This window comes from Tachyglossus aculeatus, chromosome 7 (assembly GCF_015852505.1).
Source record: "Tachyglossus aculeatus isolate mTacAcu1 chromosome 7, mTacAcu1.pri, whole genome shotgun sequence".
In the NCBI taxonomy this organism is placed as follows: Eukaryota; Metazoa; Chordata; class Mammalia; order Monotremata; family Tachyglossidae; genus Tachyglossus; species Tachyglossus aculeatus.
In genome coordinates, this window is record NC_052072.1 from 97,470 (window position 1) to 118,667 (window position 21,198).

At 51.6% G+C, this 21,198-nt stretch overlaps 1 protein-coding gene across 2 annotated transcripts in view; it reads left to right on the plus strand.

Annotated features, from left to right (window-relative positions):
• Positions 1 to 21,198, plus strand: part of MFSD6 (major facilitator superfamily domain containing 6) — a 65,179-nt gene that overhangs the window by 18,275 nt on the left and 25,706 nt on the right. For both annotated transcript variants that reach the window (XM_038749459.1, XM_038749460.1), the window contains exon 2: positions 13,855 to 15,485. In XM_038749459.1, the coding sequence (XP_038605387.1) occupies positions 13,909 to 15,485 (1,577 nt within the window). In that variant the 5' untranslated portion in view covers positions 13,855 to 13,908. The remainder of the gene's footprint in view (positions 1 to 13,854; positions 15,486 to 21,198) is intronic.

Below are 21,198 nucleotides of genomic sequence, written 5' to 3' on the forward strand. Positions count from 1 at the left end.
CAGAGCACTGTACTAAGCACTTGGGAAGTACAAATTGGCAACACATAGAGACAGTCCCTACCCAACAGTGGGCTCACTGTCCTTCAGCTCTCCCTCCGCTCTCCCCCGTGCTTCTCCTCTTTGTCCCCCTCCACTCTCCACTCACTCTCAACTCTCACCAAGCTCTTCCTTTCTCCTGCTGTGCCCATTTGCCCTCTGAGGCCCTTCCCTTTGCCGGACGAAGGAGCCCATGAGTTTGATTAATCAAGCAATCAATCAATCGTATTTATTGAGCGCTTACTGTGTGCCGAGCACTGGACTAAGCACTTGGGAAGTCCAAGTTGGCAACATATAGAGACAGTCCCTACCCAGCAGCGGGCTCACAGTCTAAAAGTCTATTAATCTACGGATTAATGTCCGTAGCCTGGCCGAAGTGTAGTTCTGTTCACTTGCTTCTTTTCTGTGCCTGCCCCTCTGGTCTCTTCACTACATCCTAAACTCTTTGGGGACTGGGCCTGACCCAAAACTTTGTAAAACTCACACCATCTGGGACTCCGGGGTTCAGTCACCCCATCAACCCCCACATTTTAGACTGTGAGCCCACTGTTGGGTAGGGACTGTCTCTATATGTTGCCATCTTGTGCTTCCCAAGTGCTTAGTACAGTGCTCTGCACACAGTAAGCGCTCAATAAATACAATTGACTGATTGATTGATCCAGGACTGTGGGGCTCAGTCCACCGATAATAATAATAATGATGGCATTTGTTAAGCGCTTACTGTGTGCAAAGCACTGTTCTAAGCGCTGGGGGGGATACAAGGTGATCAGGTTGTCCCACGTGGGGCTCACAGTCGTAGTCCCCATTTTACAGATGAGGTAACTGAGGCTCAGAGAAGTAGACTGTGAGCCCACTGTTGGGTAGGGACTGCCTCTATATGTTGCCAACTTTTACTTCCCAAGCGCTTAGTACAGTGCTCTGCACACAGTAAGCGCTCAATAAATACAGTTGATTGATTGATTGATTGACTTGCCCAAGGTCACACAGCAGACATGTGGCAGAGCTGGGATTCGAACCCATGACCTCTGATTCCAAAGCCCGTGCTCTTTCCACTGAGCCACGCTGCCACTGAGCCTCCTAGGCACAAGGCCCTATGTACTAAGCACTGTACTAAGTCCTTCTAGACTAAGTCTTCTAGACTGTGAGCCCACTGTTGGGTAGGGACCGTCTCCATATGTTGCCAACTTGGACTTCCCAAGCGCTTAGTACAGTGCTCTGCACATAGTAAGCGCTCAAGAAATACGATTGAATGAATGAATGAAGTCCTTGGTTGTACACGATGAAAATAGAAAACATGGTCCCCGCCCTTGAGTTTGCAGTGTCACTGTGGAGAGTGGCAGGTACAAATCGTAAATCTAATGATAATAATAATAATTATGGTATTTCTTAGGCACTTACTATGTGCCAGGAACTGTTCTAAGCGCTGAGGTAGATACAAGATAATCGGGTTGGACACAGTCCCTGTCCCACACAGGGCTCACAGTCTTAATCCCCATTTTGCAGATGAGGGGACTGAGGCCCAGAGAAGCCAGGTGACACAGCCGACAGGTGGCAGATCCAGGATTAGAACCCAGGATCTTCTGACTTTCAGGCCTGGGCTCTATCCACTAGGCCATACTGCTTCTCAGTGAAAACAGGAGTAAAAAAAAAATCAGAAGAACTAATGAAAACAAAAGTAAGCCAAAAATTCCTCAAATACAGCCGTCTACACATGTGCTGAGGCTGGCTAGTGGGGTAAGGTTTAGTCAGGGAAGACCCTCTGGAGGAGGAGAAGATTTCAGGTGGGCTCCAGAGACGGGAGCTGCCTTCTCGTGTGGCTCAGTGGAAAGAGCCCGGGCTTTGGAGTCAGAGGTCACGGGTTCAAATTCTGGCTCTGCCAACTGTCAGCTGAGTGACTGTGGGCAAGTCACTTCACTTCTCTGGGCCTCAGTTCCCTCATCTGTAAAATGGGGATGAAGACTGTGAGCCCCCCGTGGGACAACCTGATCACCTTGTAACCTCTCCAGCGCTTAGAACAGTGCTTTGCACATAGTAAGCGCTTAATAAAATGCCATTATTATTATTATTATTATTATTCAGGCGGGAGGGAGGTGAGAGGAAAGTGAGCGGGAGTCGGATGGAGGGGAGAAGAAACAGGAGTTGGGTGGAGAGGAGAAGAAATTGAGGCAGTGATGGGGGGAAGCAGCATGGCCTAGTGGATAGAAACCGGGCCGGGGGGTGGGCATCATCATCATCATCATCATCAATCGTATTTATTGAGCGCTTACTATGTGCAGAGCACTGTACTAAGCGCTTGGGAAGTACAAATTGGCAACATATAGAGACAGTCCCTACCCAACAGTGGGCTCACAGTCTAAAAGGGGGCTCACAGTCTAAAAGGGCAGAATCCTGGCTCTACCACTTGTCTGCTGGGTGACCTTGGGCAAGTCATTTCACTTCTCTGTGCACATAGTAAGCGCTTAACAAATGCCGTTATTGATTTATTCTCTGTGCCTCAGTTCCCTCATCTGTAAAATGGGGATGAAGACTGTGAGCCCTATAAGGGACTGGTACCGAGTCCAACCTGATCACCGCGTATCTACCCCAGCGCTTAGAACAGTGCCTGGCACGCATTAAGCGCTTAACAAGTATCATTTAGAAAAAAAAAGAGAGAATGGGATCGTGAGAGTAGCGTAGAGCCCAGATTGGGGGGTTTGAGGTTTGCCTCCCCGTCTAGACTGTCAGCTCGTTATGGGCAGGGATTGGGTCCACCAACTGTGTTGTATTAGACTCTCTCAAGCGCTTAGTACAGTACTGTACGAAGCAGCGTGGCTCAGTGCAAAGAGTTTTACTCTTTTCACACTTCACACTTCTAGACTGTGAGCCCACTGTCGGGTAGGGACCGTCTCTATATGTTGCCAACTTGTACTTCCCAAGCGCTTAGTACAGTGCTCTGCACACAGTAAGCGCTCAATAAATACGATTAAAAAAAAAAAAGAGCCCGGGCTTTGGAGTCAGAGATCCTGGGTTCAAATCCCGGCTCCGCCACTTGTCAGCTGTGTGACTTTGGGCAAGTCACTTCACTCCTCTGTGCCTCAGTGACCTCATCTGTAAAATGGGGATTAAGACTGTGAGCCCCCCAGGGGACAACCTGATCACCTTGTAAGCTCCCCAGCGCTTAGAACAGTGCTTTGCACATAGTAAGCGCTTAATAAATGCTGTCATTATCATTATTATTATTACTGTGCGCACAGCAAGCACTCAATAAATATCCTTGATTGACCGATTAAAGAGAGCTGACAAAAAAGAGGGACAGAGCTGGAGGAGAAACTTGAAGCTAGTGCTCAGCGTGACGGGGGAGAAATGGGGAACGAGTAGAGCTTAGTACAGTGCTCTGCACATAGTAAGCGCTCAATAAATACGATTGATGATGATGATGAGTAGAGGCTTGGGACGAAGGCAGAAATGCATGCCAGTTGTCTTTTGGGAACCCCATCACCTGATACAGCATAATAAATGCTAATTTAATAAATAATGAAGCAGCGTGACAGAGTGGACAGAGCACAGGCCTCGGAGTCAGAAGGTCCTGGATTCTAATCCTGGCTCTGTCATTTGTCTGCTGTGTGACCCTGGGCAAGTCACTTTGCTTCTCTGCGCCTCAGTTACCTCATCTTTGAATGGGGATTCGAGGCTGTGAGCCCCACATGGGGCAGGGACTGTGTCCACCCCAATGTGCTTGTATCCACCTCAGCGCTTAGTACAGTGCCTAAGCACATAGTAAGCGCTTAACAAATGCCACCGTTATTATTCTTCTTACAAGTCAGGTTAGTAGGCAGGGCAGACACGGCGAGTAGCAGGTGCAGGAGCTCAGGAAGACCCGGCGCTTAGAACAGTGCTTTGCACATAGTAAGCGCTTAATAAATGCCATTATTAATTAATTAACAAGGCCGATGAAGTGAGAGCGGCAGGCACCGAGAGAGGCAGCGTGGCTCAGTGGAAAGAGCCCGGGCTTTGGAGTCAGAGGTCATGGGTTCGAATCCCGGCTCCACCACAAGTCTGCTGTGTGACCTTGGGCAAGTCACTTCACTGAGCCTCAGTTCCCTCATCTGTAAAAAGGGGGATTAAGACTGTGAGCCCCACGTGGGACAACTTGATCACACTGTATCCCCCCCCCAGCGCTTAGAACAGTGCTTTGCACATAGTAAGCGCTTAACAAATGCCATCATTAGTATTAGTATTAGGCAGACCGGGCTGTGCAGCAGAAAGCACAGCCTTCCCCAGTTTCCTGGGCATTGCTCATGCCTGTTTTCAGAAGCAGTGTGGCTCAATGGAACGAGCGCGGGCTTTGGATTCAGAGGTCATGGGTTCAAATCCCGGCTCCGCCATTTGTCAGCTGGGTGACTTTGGGCAAGTCACTTCACTTCTCTGGGCCTCAGTTCCCTCATCTGGAAAATGGGGATGAAGACTGAGCCCGCCGTGGGACAACCTGATCACTCTGTAACCTCCCCAGCGCTTAGAACAGTGCTTTGCACATAGTAAGCGCTTAATAAATGCCATCATCATCATTATTATTATTATTATTTCAGCAAGAAGAGGGTTTCACCCTCATAACCTCACCGCCGGAGCAGAAAGTCCGTGCCCTGCTCCTCGGCCCTGCCCCGGTGGCCCGCGGGCCCTCCCACGTGCCCCATCCCATCTACCCCCACATCCCCCACATCAGAGAAGCAGCATGGCTCAGTGGAAAGAGCCCGGGCTTTGGAGTCAAGAGGTCATGGGTTCAAATCCCGGCTCCGCCACTTATCAGCTGTGTGACTTTGGGCAACTCCTCTGGGCCTCAGTTCCCTCATCTGTAAAATGGGGCTGAAGACTGTGAGCCCCACGTGGGACAATCTGATTACCTTGTATCTACCCCAGCGCTTAGAACAGTGCTTTGCACATAGTAAGCGCTTAACAAATACCAACATTATTATTATTATTATCCCATCTGCCACCCACCCCCTTCTATACCCCTTTAACCCCATGCCCTAACAGTCAGTCAGTCCGGGGTATTTATCGAGTGCTCACTGTGTGCTTGGGAGAGGACAATACAACAATAATAACCGAGAAGCAGCGTGGCTCAGTGGAAAGAGCCCGGGCTTTGGAATCAGTGGTCATGGGTTCAAATCCCGGCTCCGCCAGTTGTCAGCTGTGTGACTTTGGGCAAGTCACTTCACTTCTCTGGGCCTCAGTTACCTCATCTGTAAAATGGGGATTGACTGTGAGCCCCCCGTGGGACAACCTGATCACCTCGTATCCCCCCCCCCAGCGCTTAGAACAGTGCCTTGCACATAGTAAGCACTTAACGAATGCCATCATTATTATTATTATTAATAAGCAGACACATTCCTTGCCCACGATGAGCTTACAGTCTAGATGGGCTTACAGTCTATCCACACCCTATCCATTCATTCAGTCATATTCCATTCCATTTTATTTACTGAGTGCTTTGGCTCAGTGGGAAGAGCCCGGGCTTTGGAGTCAGAGGTCATGGGTTCAAATCCCGGCTCCGCCATCTGTCAGCTGTGTGACTTTGGGCAAGTCACTTCACTTCTCTGGGCCTCGGTTCCCTCTTCTGTAAAATGGGGATGCAGACTGTGAGCCCCCCCGTAGGACAACCTGATCACCTTGTAACCTCCCCTGTGCTTAGAACAGTGCTTTGCACATAGTAAGGGCTTAATAAATGCCATTATTATTATTGCTGCGTGCAGAGCACTATACTGAGTGCTTGGGAGAGTACAGTAAAACAACGAACAGACACATTTCCTGCCCACAACGAGCTTACGATCTAGAGATCCACACACCTCCCCAGACGTGCCCCCCCACCCAGGTGGCCCACATTCATCCACACACCTGCCTTCCCCCGGAGCGGTTGCTGGCGTGATTTTTCTTGCCATCCGCATCGCCCCTTCCCAGTAACGATCATCATCATCAATCGTATTTATTGAGTGCTTACTATGTGCAGAGCACTGTACTAAGTGCTTGGGAAGTACAAATTGGCAACATATAGAGACAGTCCCTACCCAACAGTGGGCTCACAGTCTAAAAGGGGGAGACAGAGAACAAAACCAAACATACTAACAAAATAAAATGAATAGAATAGCTACGTACAAGTAAAATGATGATGATGACGGTATTTGTTAAGCGCTTACTATGTGCCAAGCACCCTTCTAAGCTTGGGGGTAGATACAGGGTAATCAGGCTGGCCCCCCGTGGGGCTCACAGTCTTAATCCCCGTTTTACAGGTGAGGTCACTGAGGCACAGAGAATCAATCAATCAATCGTATTTATTGAGTGCTTACTGTGTGCAGAGCACTGTACTAAGCGCTTGGGCAGTACAAGTTGGCAACATATAGAGACAGTCCCTACCCAACAGTGGGCTCACAGTCTAAAAGAGAAGTTAAATGGCGTGCCCAAGGTCACACGGCAGTCAAGTGGCGGAGCCGGGATTGGAACCCATGTCCTCTGACCCCCAAGTCCGTGCTCTTCATCATCATCGTCATCAATCGTATTTATTGAGCGCTCACTATGTGCAGAGCACTGTACGAAGCGCTTGGGAAGTACAAATTGGCAACATCTAGAGACAGTCCCTACCCAACAGTGGGCTCACAGTCTAAAAGGGGGAGACAGAGAACAAAGCCAAACATACTAACAAAATAAAATGAATAGAATAGATATGTACAAGTAAAATAAATAAATAGAGTAATAAATATGTACAAACATATATACATATGGCTCTTGCCACGAAGCCGCTAGGCCGGTCAGCAGCCGGGGTGGACAGTGGGTGGGCTATGGGTTGGAGGGAGTGGGGACAGCCGGCTCTTTCCCTGGGCTCTCCAGCCCTGCTGCTGTTCCTCTTCCTCTTCCTCCTCCCGCCAAGCTCTCCGGGAATGGGATGGGGTGGTGGGATGGGGGCCGGAGCCAGGCGTTAATTGACCGGAGAGGTCTGATGCCGGCGTGGGAGTTTCTCCCCTCCCCGGCTCCCAGGCAGAATGTGTGCGGAGATGGCGGCGGGGAGATGTGGCCCGTGATAACGGCCCGCTCACATGGCTGGCCGTAACGGGAACCCGGCCCGGACGGCCGAGATCCTATCGGGGACGACTCACTTGACGTCCCGCGGAAAACGCCGCTTCTCCGTCGCCCGTCCCGAGCCCACGGCTCTCTCCGGTTGCCCCAGGAGGAGCCCCGGCCCACCCTGGGGTGCGTTTGCGCCGGGGGGGAAAGCGAAAAGGGGCGGCGGGAGTCTGGGTTCGGAAAGGAGGGGCGGCCATTCTGGACACCATTCTGGCCCCCTTTTAGACTGTGAGCCCACTGTTGGGTAGGGACTGTCTCTATATGTTGCCAATTTGTACTTCCCAAGCGCTTAGTACAGTGCTCTGCACATAGTAAGCGCTCAATAAATACGATCGATGATGATGATGACACAGACAGGTCGGGCGTGAGGGAGGCCATTTTGGGCCGGCCTGGAGGGAGGGAGGGCCGTTTTGGGCACGGTCTGGAGGGAGAGGAGGCCGCTCTGGCCACAGCCCGGGGGAGAGGAGGCCGCTCCGGGCACCGTCTGGAAGGAGGGCAGGCCGCTCTGGGCACAGCCCGGAGAGGGGAGGCTGCTTTGGACACCCACCTCCCAGAGGGAGAGGAGGCCGCCCTGGGCACCGCCCGGATGGAGGCTCGGCTCAGCTGGTAGAGGGTGGCGGCGGCTCCTCGTGTCCTGGCTTGTACTTGTACTTCCCAAGCGCTTAGTACAGTGCTGTACACACAGTAAGCGCTCAATAAATACGATCGATTGATTGATTGATTTGACCCACCCTGCCCCGCCGGGCCTCGGGCCGCGAAGAGCCGGGAGCGGGGTAAGCCGACTCCCGCCCTGGAAGCCCACTGGTGCGGCCCCCGGGTCGCGTGCTTGCCCGCGCGGGAGAGTGGGCGTTCTCTCGTGGGCCCCTGCCCACCACGGGCACTGCAGCCACCCCGCAGGAGGAACCCGTGGCCAGTTCAGAGCGATGGGTTTGCCGGTCAGGGGGCAGGGGACCAGACCTGCGGGTACAGCAGAAAAACAATGGGGCCTTTGGCGAGCGGGAGAAGGAAGCCCGGCCACCACCACCCCCGCTAGCGGGAATCCACCCCCTCAACCCGCGCCGTTCAGTGCCCCATCCCGCCCTGTCCCCCCGGTGCCAATCCCCGCAGTCTCCTGGCCCTTCCCCTTGCTCCTCTCCTCATATGTCCTCAATTCATTCAATCGTATTTATTGAGCACTTACTGTGCAGAGCACTGTACTAATAATAATAATGTTGGTATTTGTTAAGCGCTTACTATGTTCAAAGCGCTGTTCTAAGCGCTGGGGGGGAACACAAAGAGATGAGGTTGTCCCACGTGGGGCTCACAGTCTTCATCCCCACTTTACAGATGAGGGAACTGAGGCCCAGAGAAGTGAAGTGACTTGCCCAAGGCCACACAGCAGACGTGGGGGAGGCAGGATTCGAACCCACGCCCTCCGACTCCCAAGCCCGCGCTCTTTCCACTGAGCCAAGCTGCTTCTCTGCTAAGCGCTTGGGAAGTCCAAGTTGGCAACATAAAGAGACGGTCCCTACCCGACAGCGGGCTCACAGTCTCAATAATAATAATAATGTTGGTATTTGTTAAGCGCTTACTATGTGCAAAGCACTGTTCTAAGCGCTGGGGTAGATACAGGGTAATCAGGTTGTCCCACGTGGGGCTCACAGTCTTCATCCCCAAATGAGGGAACTGAGGCCCAGAGAAGTGAAGTGACTTGCCCAAAGTCACACAGCTGACAACTGGCGGAGCCGGGATTTGAACCCATGACCTCTGACTCCAAAGCCCGGGCTCTTTCCACTGAGCCACGCTGGACCAGTCAACCAGGCAGTCAGTCAGTCGAGGGCGTTTCTTCAGAACTTGCGCTCTGCAGAGCACTGGACAGTGCTTGGGAGAGTACACAAGAATCAGAAAGCCCTCAGAAAGCTTCCAGTCTACTGTGTGCACAGCTCTGGAAACAAGTGCTTAGGAGAGGATGTTAGTCAGTCAATCCGTTGTATTTATTGACATGTGCCGAGCACTGTACTGAGCACTTGGGAGAGTACAATACGACAGAATTGGAAGACGTTAGAGGTGGTAGAAATGATCCCTGCCCTCAGAGAGCTTCCAGTCTGTTGTGTGCAGAGCACTGAACTGAGGGCTTGGGGAGAGGACAACAGAGTGAGTTGACACCATCCCTGCCCTCAAGAAGCTGACAGACGACTGTGAGCCCACTGTTGGGTAGGGACCGTCTCTATATGTTGCCAACTTGTACTTCCCAAGCGCTTAGTACAGTGCTCTGCACACAGTAAGCGCTCAATAAATACGATTGATTGATTGATTGATTGAAGAACGCTGGACTGACCGCTTGGGAGAGGACAATAGGTTGTAGACACCACCCCTGCCCTCAAGAAGCTGACAAACCCACTGTGTGCAGAGCACTGGACTGAGCGCTTGGGAAAGCACAGTAGAGTAAGTAGACCCGCTCCCTGCCCTCAAGGAACTTCCAGTCTAGCAAGGGAGACAGATACTAATATAAATTACAGGTAGAGAAAGTAAATACCTGTTGTTGAAGGGGAAAGCCACAGAATTTAAAGGTTTGTACATGAGTGTTTTGGGAGGTGGGGATAGGTATTTAAGTGATCAGGGAGTGGCAATTAGGAAGTGCTTAACAAATATCATCATTATTATTATTATTGTTAGGGCTCAAGAGCATAGGTGATACGGTAAGGGGAAGATAGAGTGAGAAGATGAGTCAGGGAAGGCCTTTTGGAGGTAATCAATCAATCAATTGTATTGAGCGCTTACTGTGTGCAGAGCACTGTACTAAGCACTTGGGAAGTAGAAGCTGGAAACGGTAAGGCCTAGTGGAAAGAACTTGGGCCTGAGAGTCGAAGGACCTGGGTTCAAATCCCAGCTCTGCTGTCTGCTCTGTGACCTTTGGCAAGTCATTTCACATACATATATATGTTTGTACATATTTATTAGAGAAGAAGCGTGGCTCAATGGAAAGAGCCCGGGCTTTGGAATCAGAGGTCGTGGGTTCGAATCCCGGCTCCGCCACAAGTCTGCTGTGTGACCTTGGGCAAGTCACTTAACTTCTCAGCCTCAGTTACCTCATCTGTAAAAATGGGGATTAAGACTGTGAGCCCCACGTGGGACAACTTGGTCACCTTGTATCCCCCCCCAGCGCTTAGAACAGTGCTTTGCACATAGTAAGCACTTAACAAATGCCATCATTAGTATTATTATTATTATTATATAGAGACAGTCCCTACCCAACAGTGGGCTCACAGTCTAGAAATGGGTAGAAATACCTACAGAAATAGGGTAGAAATAGGCAATGTGATTTTAGGAGGGCTTTGAAGATGGGGAGAGTGATGGTCTATCAGATATGAAGGGGGAAGGAGGGACATCGTCCTAGGGACGACGGGGGCGAGAGGTCGGAGGCGAGGGAGATGAGATCGGGGTAGAGCGAGTACGTCGGCGGTGAAAGGGGAGCAGAGCGTGCGGGCTGGAATGGAGAAGGAAGGCAGCGAGGAGAGGCAGGAGGGCGAAAGTACCTTACCGTACCTTGTTCTCCTCACCGTACCTCGTTCTCGCCCGTCCCGCCATCGACCCCCGGCCCATGTCATCCCCCGGGCCTGGAATGCCCTCCCTCTGCCCATCCGCCAAGTTAGCTCTCTTCCTCCTTTCAAGGCCCTACTGAGAGCTCACCTCCTCCAGGAGGCCTTCCCACACTGAGCCCCTTCCTTCCTCTCCCCCTCGTCCCCTTCTCCATCCCCCCCTTCTTACCTCCTTCCCTTCCCCACAGCACCTGTATATATGGATATATGTTTGTACATATTTATTATTCTATTTATTTTACTTGTACATATTCTATTTATTTTATTTTGTTAATATGTTTGGTTTTGTTCTCTGTCTTCCCCTTTTAGACTGTGAGCCCACTGTTGGGTAGGGACTGTCTCTATATGTTGCCAATTTGTACTTCCCAAGCGCTTAGTACAGTGCTCTGCACATAGTAAGCGCTCAATAAATACGATTGATGATGATGATGATGAAAGCCCTAACGCCCTAAAGCCGGAAATGAGGTGGAGTTTCTTCTGCTCGACGCCGGACTGACTGGCGGGGATTCTCCCGGGCGTTCCGTAGTGGGTATGGGCGCGCAGTGTGTGCCATTGTTTCCCACTGTTCTGCAGGCTGGCTTGAAAGTTTTAGACTGTGAGCCCACTGTTGGGTAGGGACTGTCTCTATATGTTGCCAACTTGTACTTCCCAAGCGCTTAGTCCAGTGCTCTGCACACAGTAAGTGCTCAATAAATACGATTGATTGATTGAAAGTTGCCTCACCACGAGGCATTCGGTGTCCGCCCAGGAGCCCCGAGCGGAGTGTAAGATCTGTGCCCGGTTGTGCCCCTGGGCACCCTGCCGATCTTTCGTTTGGGGAGGGAGAACGTGCGGGGCTGGGAACGGTCTATGGGCAGACCCTTACCCCCTGCCATTTCCCCACTCTCTAATCTGTTATAGCATCTGTCTCCCCCGTAGACTGGAAGCTCCTTGCGAGCAGGAATCCTGTGTCGTTTTTGTCTTTTGTGGTATTTGTCAAGCGCTTACTATGCGCCAGGCACTGTTCCGAGAGCTGGGGTAGATGGAAGATAGTCATCATCATCATCATCGATCGTATTTATTGAGCGCTTACTGTGTGCAGAGCACTGTACTAAGCACTTGGGAAGTACAAGTTGGCAACATATAGAGACAGTCCCTACCCAACAGTGGGCTCACAGTCTAGAAGGGGGAGACAGAGAACAAAACCAAGCATACTAACAAAATAAAATAAATAGAATAGATATGTACAAGTAAAATAAATAAATAGAGTAATAAATATGTACAAACATGTATACATATATACAGGTGCTGTGGGGAAGGGAAGGAGGTAAGATGGGGGGGGATGGAGAGGGGGACGAGGGGGAGAGGAAGGAAGGGGCTCAGTCCGGGAAGGCCTCCTGGAGGAGGTGAGCTCTCAGTAGGGCCTTGAAGGGAGGAAGAGAGCTAGCTTGGCGGGTGGGCAGAGGGATTGGGGGCATTCCAGGCCCGGGGGATGACGTGGGCCGGGGGTCGATAGGTTGGACATGGTCTGTGTCTCACGTGGGGCTCACAGTCTCACTCCCCATTTTACAAATGAGATAACTGAGGCCCAGAGAAGTGAAGTGACTTGCCCGGGGTCACCCAGCGGCCAAATGGCGGAGCCTTTCGGCTCCCAGGCCGGGGTTCTAGCCACCAGGCCACGCTGCTTCGTGTCTGCCAATTCTGTTGTGTTGGACCGTCCCGAACTGTGCCCCAAGTGAGCGCCCGAAGAATACGATTGATGGGTGGATTGGGGTGGGCTGACCCGTTAACGGGTCTTCCTTCCAGCCAGTCCCCAGAGCCCCCCAACCCTAGATCCCCTTTGGTCCCCCGGGTCCCCTATGGCCACATCTGAGAAGCAACATGGCCTGTCGGACAGAGAATGAACCTAGGAGTCAGAAGGACCTGGGTTCTAATCCCAGCTCTGCCACTTGTCTGCTGAGAGACCTTGGACAAGCCATTTCACTTCTCGGTAATAATAATAATGATGGCATTTATTAAGCGCTTACTATGTGCAAAGCACTGTTCTAAGCGCTGGGGAGGTTACAAGGTGATCAAGTTGTCCCACGGGGGGCTCACAGTCTTCATCCCCCATTTTACAGATGAGGTAACTGAGGCCCAGAGAAGTTAAGCGACTTGCCCAAAGTCACATAGCTGACAATTGGCGGTGCCTCAGTTCCCTCATATGTTCCCTCGAGAAGCAGCGTGGCTCAATGGAAAGAGCCCGGGCTTGGGAGTCAGAGGTCATGGGTTCAAACCCCGGCTCCGCCAATTGTCAGCTGTGTGACTCTGGGCAAGTCACTTCACTTCTCTGGGCCTCAGTTCCCTCATCTGTAAAATGAGGATGAAGATTGTGAGTCCAACATGGGACAGTCTTGTATTTGTATCCTTTCATTCATTCATTCAGTCGTATTTATTGAGCGCTGACTGCGTGCAGAGCACTGTACTAAGCGCTCGGGAAGTCCAAGTCAGCAACATATAGAGACGGTCCCTACCCCCAACAGCGGGCTCACCGTCTAGAAGGGGGAGACAGACGACAAAACAAAACATATTAACAAACTAAAATAAATAGAATAGTAAATCTGTACAAGTAAAATACATAGAGTAATAAATCTGTACAAACATACATACAGGTGCTGTGGGGAGGGGAAGGAGGGGGCTCAGTCTGGGAAGGCCTCCTCCTCCCCAGCGCTTTGCACATAGTAAGTGCTTAACTTGTACAACTTATGGTTGTACATATTTATTACTCTATTTATTTATTTATTTTACTTGTACCTATCTATCCTATTTATTTTATTTTGTTGGTATGTTTGGTTTTGTTCTCTGTCTCCCCCTTTTAGACTGTGAGCCCACTGTTGGGTAGGGACTGTCTCTATGTGTTGCCAATTTGTACTTCCCAAGCGCTTAGTACAGTGCTCTGCACATAGTAAGCACTCAATAAATACGATTGATTGATTAACGAGTGCCATCATTATTACATATAAAAATGGGGATTAAGAATGTGAGCCCTATTTGGGGACGGGGACTGTGTCCAACCCAACGAACTTGCATCTATCCCGTTGCTTAGAACGGTGCCTGGCACATAGTGAGCGCTTAACAACTACCGCAGTTACCGTTGTTCTCATTATCTGAACCTCCGTCCGTTCCTCCTCAGGTTGACCGCTAGCCCGCGAGGTCCCGGTGGCCCGTGGGCCGCAGGGAAGGAGCCATGGCGGCGGACGACAAAGTGGCCATCCTGACGGACGACGAGGAGGAGCAGAAGCGGAAGTACGTGCTGGCCGACCCCTTCCACGGGGTCTCCGGGGGCACCGGGCCGCAGGCACCCACCTTGGCGGAGGAGAACGGGGGGCCGGCGGCGGCAGCCCCGGGGCCGGGGGAGGGGGCGGCGGGGACGGAGGAGGAGGAGGAAGCGGCGGCGGCGGCGGCGGCGGACGAGGACTGGATGGACAAGCACTGCGTCAAGGTGAACAATGACCTGCTCGTCTCCAAGGTCTTCTACTTCTTCTTCTACTCGGCCTACGGGTCGCTGTACCCGCTGCTGCCCGTCTACTACAAGCAGCTGGGCATGTCCCCCAGCCAGAGCGGCCTCCTGGTCGGCATCCGCTACTTCATCGAGTTCTGCAGTGCCCCTTTCTGGGGCGTGGTGGCCGACCGCTTCCGCAAGGGCAAGGCCGTGCTCCTCTTCTCCCTGCTCTGCTGGGTCCTCTTCAACCTGGGCATCGGCTTCGTCCGCCCGGCCACCCTGCGCTGCGTGCCCAGGTGGCCGCCCGCGCCCCCGGCCCCCTCCAACGCCAGCCCGGCCCTGAGCCCGCCGCCCCCCGCCCGGGGCCAGAGGAGCCTCGTCGCTCCCGAGTTCTCCCTGCCCCGGGCGGCCCGGAGCGTCCAGAGCACCACGGATCCCGTGGTCCCGCCCGTCGCCGGGGCGACGCCCGGGGCCGGAAACACGACCCCGACGTCTGCGGTCACCTCGACGGCCACCACGATGGCCATGACGGCGACCACGACATCCGCAGCGACCACGACGTCCGCGGCGACCCCGTCGTCCGCGGCGACCGCCTTGGCCACCTCCAAGGCCCCGCCGTGGGACGGCGCGAGCCTGGTGTACGACCAACAGGAGGTGGAGGCCATCTTCCTGCTGATCCTGCTGGTGGTCATCATCGGCGAGTTCTTCAGCGCGTCGTCGGTCACCATCGTGGACACGGTCACCCTGCAGTACCTGGGCAAGCACCGCGACCGCTACGGGCTCCAGCGCATGTGGGGCTCCCTGGGCTGGGGGCTGGCCATGCTGGCCGTGGGCATCGGCATCGACCACACCCACGCCGACGTGGCCGTGGTGGGGCCGGGCTGCCGGACCCCCGAGGCCAAGAACTACCAGGTGGTCTTCATCGTGTTCGGCGTCCTCATGACCCTGGCCCTGGTCGTGGCCACGCAGTTCCGCTTCCGTTACGGCCCCGGCCGGGGGGCGGCGGCGGCCGGCTCGGCGGGGGCCGGGGGGCCCGCGGCCCCCCCGGGGGACGCCCCCGCGGGCGCCGGCCGACCCCGCCGGGCCTTCAGCTTCTGGGACCTGATCAAGCTGCTGTGCAGCGTCCAGTACGGGTCGGTGCTGTTCGTGGCCTGGTTCATGGGCTTCGGCTACGGCTTCGTCTTCACCTTCCTGTACTGGCACCTGGAGGACCTGAACGGGACCACCACCCTGTTCGGCGTCTGCTCCATCCTCAGCCACGTCTCCGAGCTCACGGCCTACTTCTTCAGCCACAAGCTCATCGAACTGATCGGCCACATCAGGTGAGGGCGGCCGGCGGGGAGCGCGGGGCTCGGGGCTCGGTCTGAGGGGCGGCCGGGGGGTCGCCCCCGCCCCGGGAGGGCAGGGAACCCGGGCCCGGCGTCTGGCTCTCCTCCGGTGCCCCCGGAAGCGGATCCGCGGCCGTCCGTCGCCGGGGCCGGCCCCTGGGTGTGACGGTGTCCTTCCACGCGCTCGATGAATTGTCCGGCGGGCTCTCGCAGTCAGCGTCCGGTCTGCTGGCTTCCCCCGCTGCGGTGGACGATCTGGTGGGAGGGGGAGCGGCGGTCTCGTTTCGACCGTACTCTCAATCAATCAATCAATCAATCAATGTCGTATTTATTGAGCGCTTACTGTGTGCAGAGCACCGGACTAAGCGCTTGGGAAGTCCAAGTTGGCAACATATAGAGACGGTCCCTACCCAACAGTGGGCTCACAGTCTACAAGGGGGAGACGGAGAACAAAACCAAGCATACTAACAAAATAAAATAAATAGAATAGATAGGTACAAGTAAAATAAGTAAATAAATAACTAGAGTAATAAATATGTACAAACGAATGCTTAGTCCGTGACCCGGCGCTCAGTAAGTACCACGGGTAGACTGATGGATGGAAGATGCGTGAACGGGTGAACGACGGATGGGTGGATGAATGGATCAATCAACCAGTGGGATTTGTTGAGCGCTAACTGCGTGCAGAGCACTGTGCCAAGCGCTTGGACACGTTCCCTGCCCACAAGGAGCTCACAGTCTAGAGGGCTGTTGGGCGGATGGATGGACAGATGGATGGATGGATGGATAAGAAAGCAGGTGGCTGGATGAATGACTCGTAGGTGGATGGTTGGCCAGCGGATGGACGGGTTGATAGGTGGTTTGGGTAGACGGATGGCCGGATGTTGGGTGGAGGGATCAATCATCATCATCATCATCAATCGTATTTATTGAGCGCTTACTGTGTGCAGAGCACTGTACTAAGCACTTGGGAAGTACAAGTCGGCAACATATAGAGACAGTCCCTACCCAACAGCGGGCTCACAGTCTAAAAGGGGGAGACAGAGAACAAAACCAAACATGCTAACAAAATAAAATAAATAGAATAGATATGTACAAGTAAAATAAATAAATAGAGTAATAAATACGTACACACATATATACATATATACAGGTGCAGTGGGGAAGGGAAGGAGGCAAGATGGGGGGGATGGAGAGGGGGATGAGGGGGAGAGGAAGGAAGGGGCTCAGTCTGGGAAGGCCTCCTGGAGGAGGTGAGCTCTCAGTAGGGCCTTGAAGGGAGGAAGAGAGCTAGCTTGGCGGATGGGCAGAGGGATTGGGGGCATTCCAGGCCCGGGGGAGGACGTGGGCCGGGGGTCGATGGCGGGACAGGCGAGAACGAGGCACAGTGAGGAGTTTAGCGGCCGAGGAGCGGAGGGTGCGGGGTGGGCTGGAGAAGGAGAGAAGGGAGGTGAGGTAGGAGGGGGCGAGGGGATGGATGGACAGCCTTGAGTCAGTCAATTGGTGGTACTTATTGAGCACTTACTGCGCAGAGCACTGAACTAAGCAGTTGAGGTGGTGGACACCGGGAGATTGTAGTCTAGAGGGTGAACGGCGGGTGGGTGGCAGAGCGGATGGATGGGGAATGGATGGTTTGAAGGATTGGTGGGAGGGCAGTGCTGAGCACACAGTAAGCACTCAGATACCACCGATTGATTGATGGGTGGGCAGACCACTCAGTCAGTCGTATTTATAATAATAATAATTTTGGTGTTTGTTAAGTGCTCACTGTGTATTTATTGAGTGCTTACTGTGTGCAGAACACTGTACTAAGCGCTTGGGACCATACAGTATTCATTCGATTGCATTTATTGAGCGCTTACTGTGTGCAGAGCACTGTACTAATACAGTAATAATAATAATGGTGGCATTTGTTAAGCGCTTACTATGTGCAAAGCACTGTTCTAAGCGCTGGAGCAATAGTAGGCGTGATCCTTACCCTCAAGGAGCACAAGGCTGCTTTCTTCCAGAGGTACTTCTGCCCCCCGGGATATTTCCCCTTAAAAGAGTATCGATCGGAGAGCACCTGTCCCCACCTCCCGTGCCCCCCGCTCCCCATTTTGGGCTGCCCCAGGTGTCTCCCACGGCTCCCCGTTTCCCACCGCCCCTCCGCCCCACCCCTGGCTGAACCTCCGGATCCAGGCTTCCTTGCATATTCCAGGCCTGGGCCCCGTGGACCCTCCCCGCCGGGGCCGGGGAGGGGTCTCTGAAAGCCGGAACCAGCGTGGCTTAGTGAATTCGTTCATTCAGTCGTATTTATTGAGCGCTTACTGTGTGCAGAGCACTGTACTAAGCACTTGGGAAGTACAAGTTGGCAACATCTAGAGACGGTCCCTACCCAACAACGGGCTCACAGTCTAGAAGAAGGAGACAGTCTAGAAGGGGGAGCCCAGTCTAGCATGGGCCTGGGCTCTAATCAATCAATCAATCGTATTTATTGAGCGCTTACTGTGTGCAGAGCACTGTACTAAGCGCTTGGGAAGTACAAGTTGGCAACACATAGAGACGGTCCCTACCCAACAGTGGGCTCACAGTCTGGAAGGGGGAGACAGGGAACCAAACCAAACATATTAACAAAATAAAATAAAGCTAGATGCACATCATTGACAAAATAAATAGAACAGTATTTTTCTATAGTGTAGTATATTAGAATCGTATATAAGTAGAGTAGTATCTTTCTGCTAGTCCCTGCCACTTCCGTTTTTCTTAAGGTTTTAGGAGTTGTGACTCAGCCAATCAACTGTATTAACTCAATCAATCGTATTTATTGAGCGCTTACTGTGTGCAGAGCACTGTACTAAGCGCTTGGGAAGTAAAAGTTGGCAACATATAGAGATGGTCCCTACGCAACAGTGGGCTCACAGTCTGGAAGGGGGAGACAGGGAACCAAACCAAACATATTAACAAAATAAAATAAAGCTAGAGGCACATCATTGACAAAATAAATAGAATAGTATTTTTCTATAGTATAGTATATTGGAATCGTATATAAGTAGAATAGTATCTTTCCGCTAGTCCCTGCTGCTTCCATTTTTTTTAAAATGACTCAACCAATCAACTGTATTAACTGAGCGCTTACTTTGTGCCGAGCACTGTGCTAAGCACTTGGGAAAGTACCCCTTCCCCTCCATGCTGGGGAAGCAGCGTGGCTCAGTGGAAAGATCCCGGGCTTTAATCCCTAGGGCTTAGGTTCCAGTTCTGACTCCGCCACTCGTCTGCTGTGTGGCTTTGGGCAAGTCACTTAACGTGACTTATATTTTGAGGCGCTATATGGAAGCTTCCCCTTAAAGTTGGGAAGTGAAAATCTACTCCTGTTTGTCTCAGTATTTTAGATTATTTTTTTATTGGGAGAGATGCTTCCAAAGTTGACAGAGGCCCAGTTTGAATGAGCTTAAACATAGCGTGTTTTTATTGCTGTCGCAATGAACTGAAAATCCAACCAGTTTCCTCATACTATTTCCTCAGCTCTATACAAACTATAGTCATGCTCTGTTCCCAAGCGCTTAGTCCAGTGCTCTGCACACAGTAAGCGCTCAGTAAATACGATTGAATGAATGAATGAGGGAAAGAATTCTGAGCCTTTTTATAAGACATGCTGTATATGGAAACTTCTCTATTTTATTTTGTTAATATGTTTGGTTTTGTTGTCACCCCCTTCTAGACTGTGAGCCCACTGTTGGGTAGGGACTGTCTCTGTATGTTGCCAGCTTGTACTTCCCAAGCGCTTAGGACAGTGCTCTGCACACAGTAAGCGCTCAATAAATAAGATTGATTTTCATGACTTGACACGTGACCATATGTTTTGTTTTGTTGTCTGTCTCTCCCTTCTAGACTGTGAGCCCATTGTTGGGTAAGGACCGTCTCTATATGTTGTTGACTTGTACTTCCCAAGCGCTTAGTACAGTGCTCTGCACACAGTAAGCGCTCAATAAATACGATTGAATGAATGAATGGAGATTCTCGAGGAGAGGGGACATATCAATCAATCAATCGTATTTATTGAGCGCTTACTGTGTGCAGAGCACTGTCCTAAGCGCTTGGGAAGTACAAGTTGGCAACATATAGAGACAGTCCCTACCCAACAGTGGGCTCACAGTCTAAAAGGGGGAGACAGAACAAAACCAAACATACTAACAAAATAAAATAAATAGAATAGATATGTACAAGTAAAATAAATAAATAAATAAACATATGGCCTGAATGTTTTTGTAGAAAACTGATCAGGGCAGCAAAGTAAAATATGGACTGGAGTGGGGAGAGGCAGGAAGCAGGGAGGTCAGCAAAGAGGCTGATGTAGTCATCTAGGCAGGAGAGGATAAGGGATTGGAATAATAATAATAATAATAATAATAATAATAATAATAATAATAATAATAATGATGGCATTTGTTAAGCGCTTACTATGTGCAAAGCACTGTTCTAAGTGCCGGGGGGATACAAGGTGATCAAGTTGTCCCACGTGGGGCTCACAGTCTTAATCCCCATTTTACAGATGAGGTAACTGAGGCTCAGAGAAGTTAAGTGACTTGCCCAAGGTCACACAGCAGATATGTGGCAGAGTCGGGACTCAAACCCATGACCTCTGACTCCAAAGCCCGTGCTCTTTCCACTGAGCCACGCTGATTAAAGTGGTAGCATTTTGGATGGCCTTCAGTATGAGCTCGTTGCGGGCAGGGAACGTCACCGGGCATTGTACTTTCCCGAGTGCTTAGTACAGTGCTCTGCACCCAGTAATAAATACGATTGAATGAGTAGATGGACGGTGGCTGTGATTTTGAAGGCTGGGCACTGTGGACAGTGAGATTAGGTGAGAGAAGTTGTGATAACACTTACTAAGCGCTTACTGTGTGCAGAGCACCGTACCGAGCACTGGCAGATCTCTCTCCCTCTCTCCAGTCTCGCATCCCCTTCTGCCTTCAAGACATCTCTACTTGGATGCTCTCCTGGCATCTCAAATTTAACATGTCCAAAACAGAGCTCCTTATCTTCCCAATCAATCAGTCAATCAATCGTATTTATTGAGCGCTTACTGTGTGCAGAGCACTGTACTAAGTGCTTGGGAAGTGCAAGTTGGCAATATATAGAGACAGTCCCTACCCAACAGTGGGCTCACAGTCTAAAAGGGGGGGAGACAGAGAACAAAACCAAACATACTAACAAAATAAAATAAATAGACTAGATATGTACAAGTAAAATAAATAAATAAATAGAGTAATAAATATGTACAAACATATATACATATATACAGGATATATTCCCACCCAAACCCTGTCCTCTCCCGAACTTTCCCATCACTATAGATGGCACCACTGTCCTTCCCGCTTCACGAACCCCTAACCTTGGCCTTATCCTTGACTCATCTCTCTCATTGGACCCACATATTCAATCCATCACTAAATCCTATCGGTCCCACCTTAATAATAATAATAATAATGGCATTTCTTAAGCGCTTACTATGTGCAAAGCACTGTTCTTAGCGCTGGGGAGGTTACAAGGTGATCGGGTTGTCCCATGTGGGGCTCACAGTCTTCAGCCCCATTTTACAGATGAGGTAACTGAGGCATGTAGAAGTTAAAGTGACTTGGCCGAAGTCACACAGCTGACAAGTGGCGGAGCCGGGATTTGAACCCGTGACCTCTGGCTCCAATGCCCGGGCTCTTTCCACTGA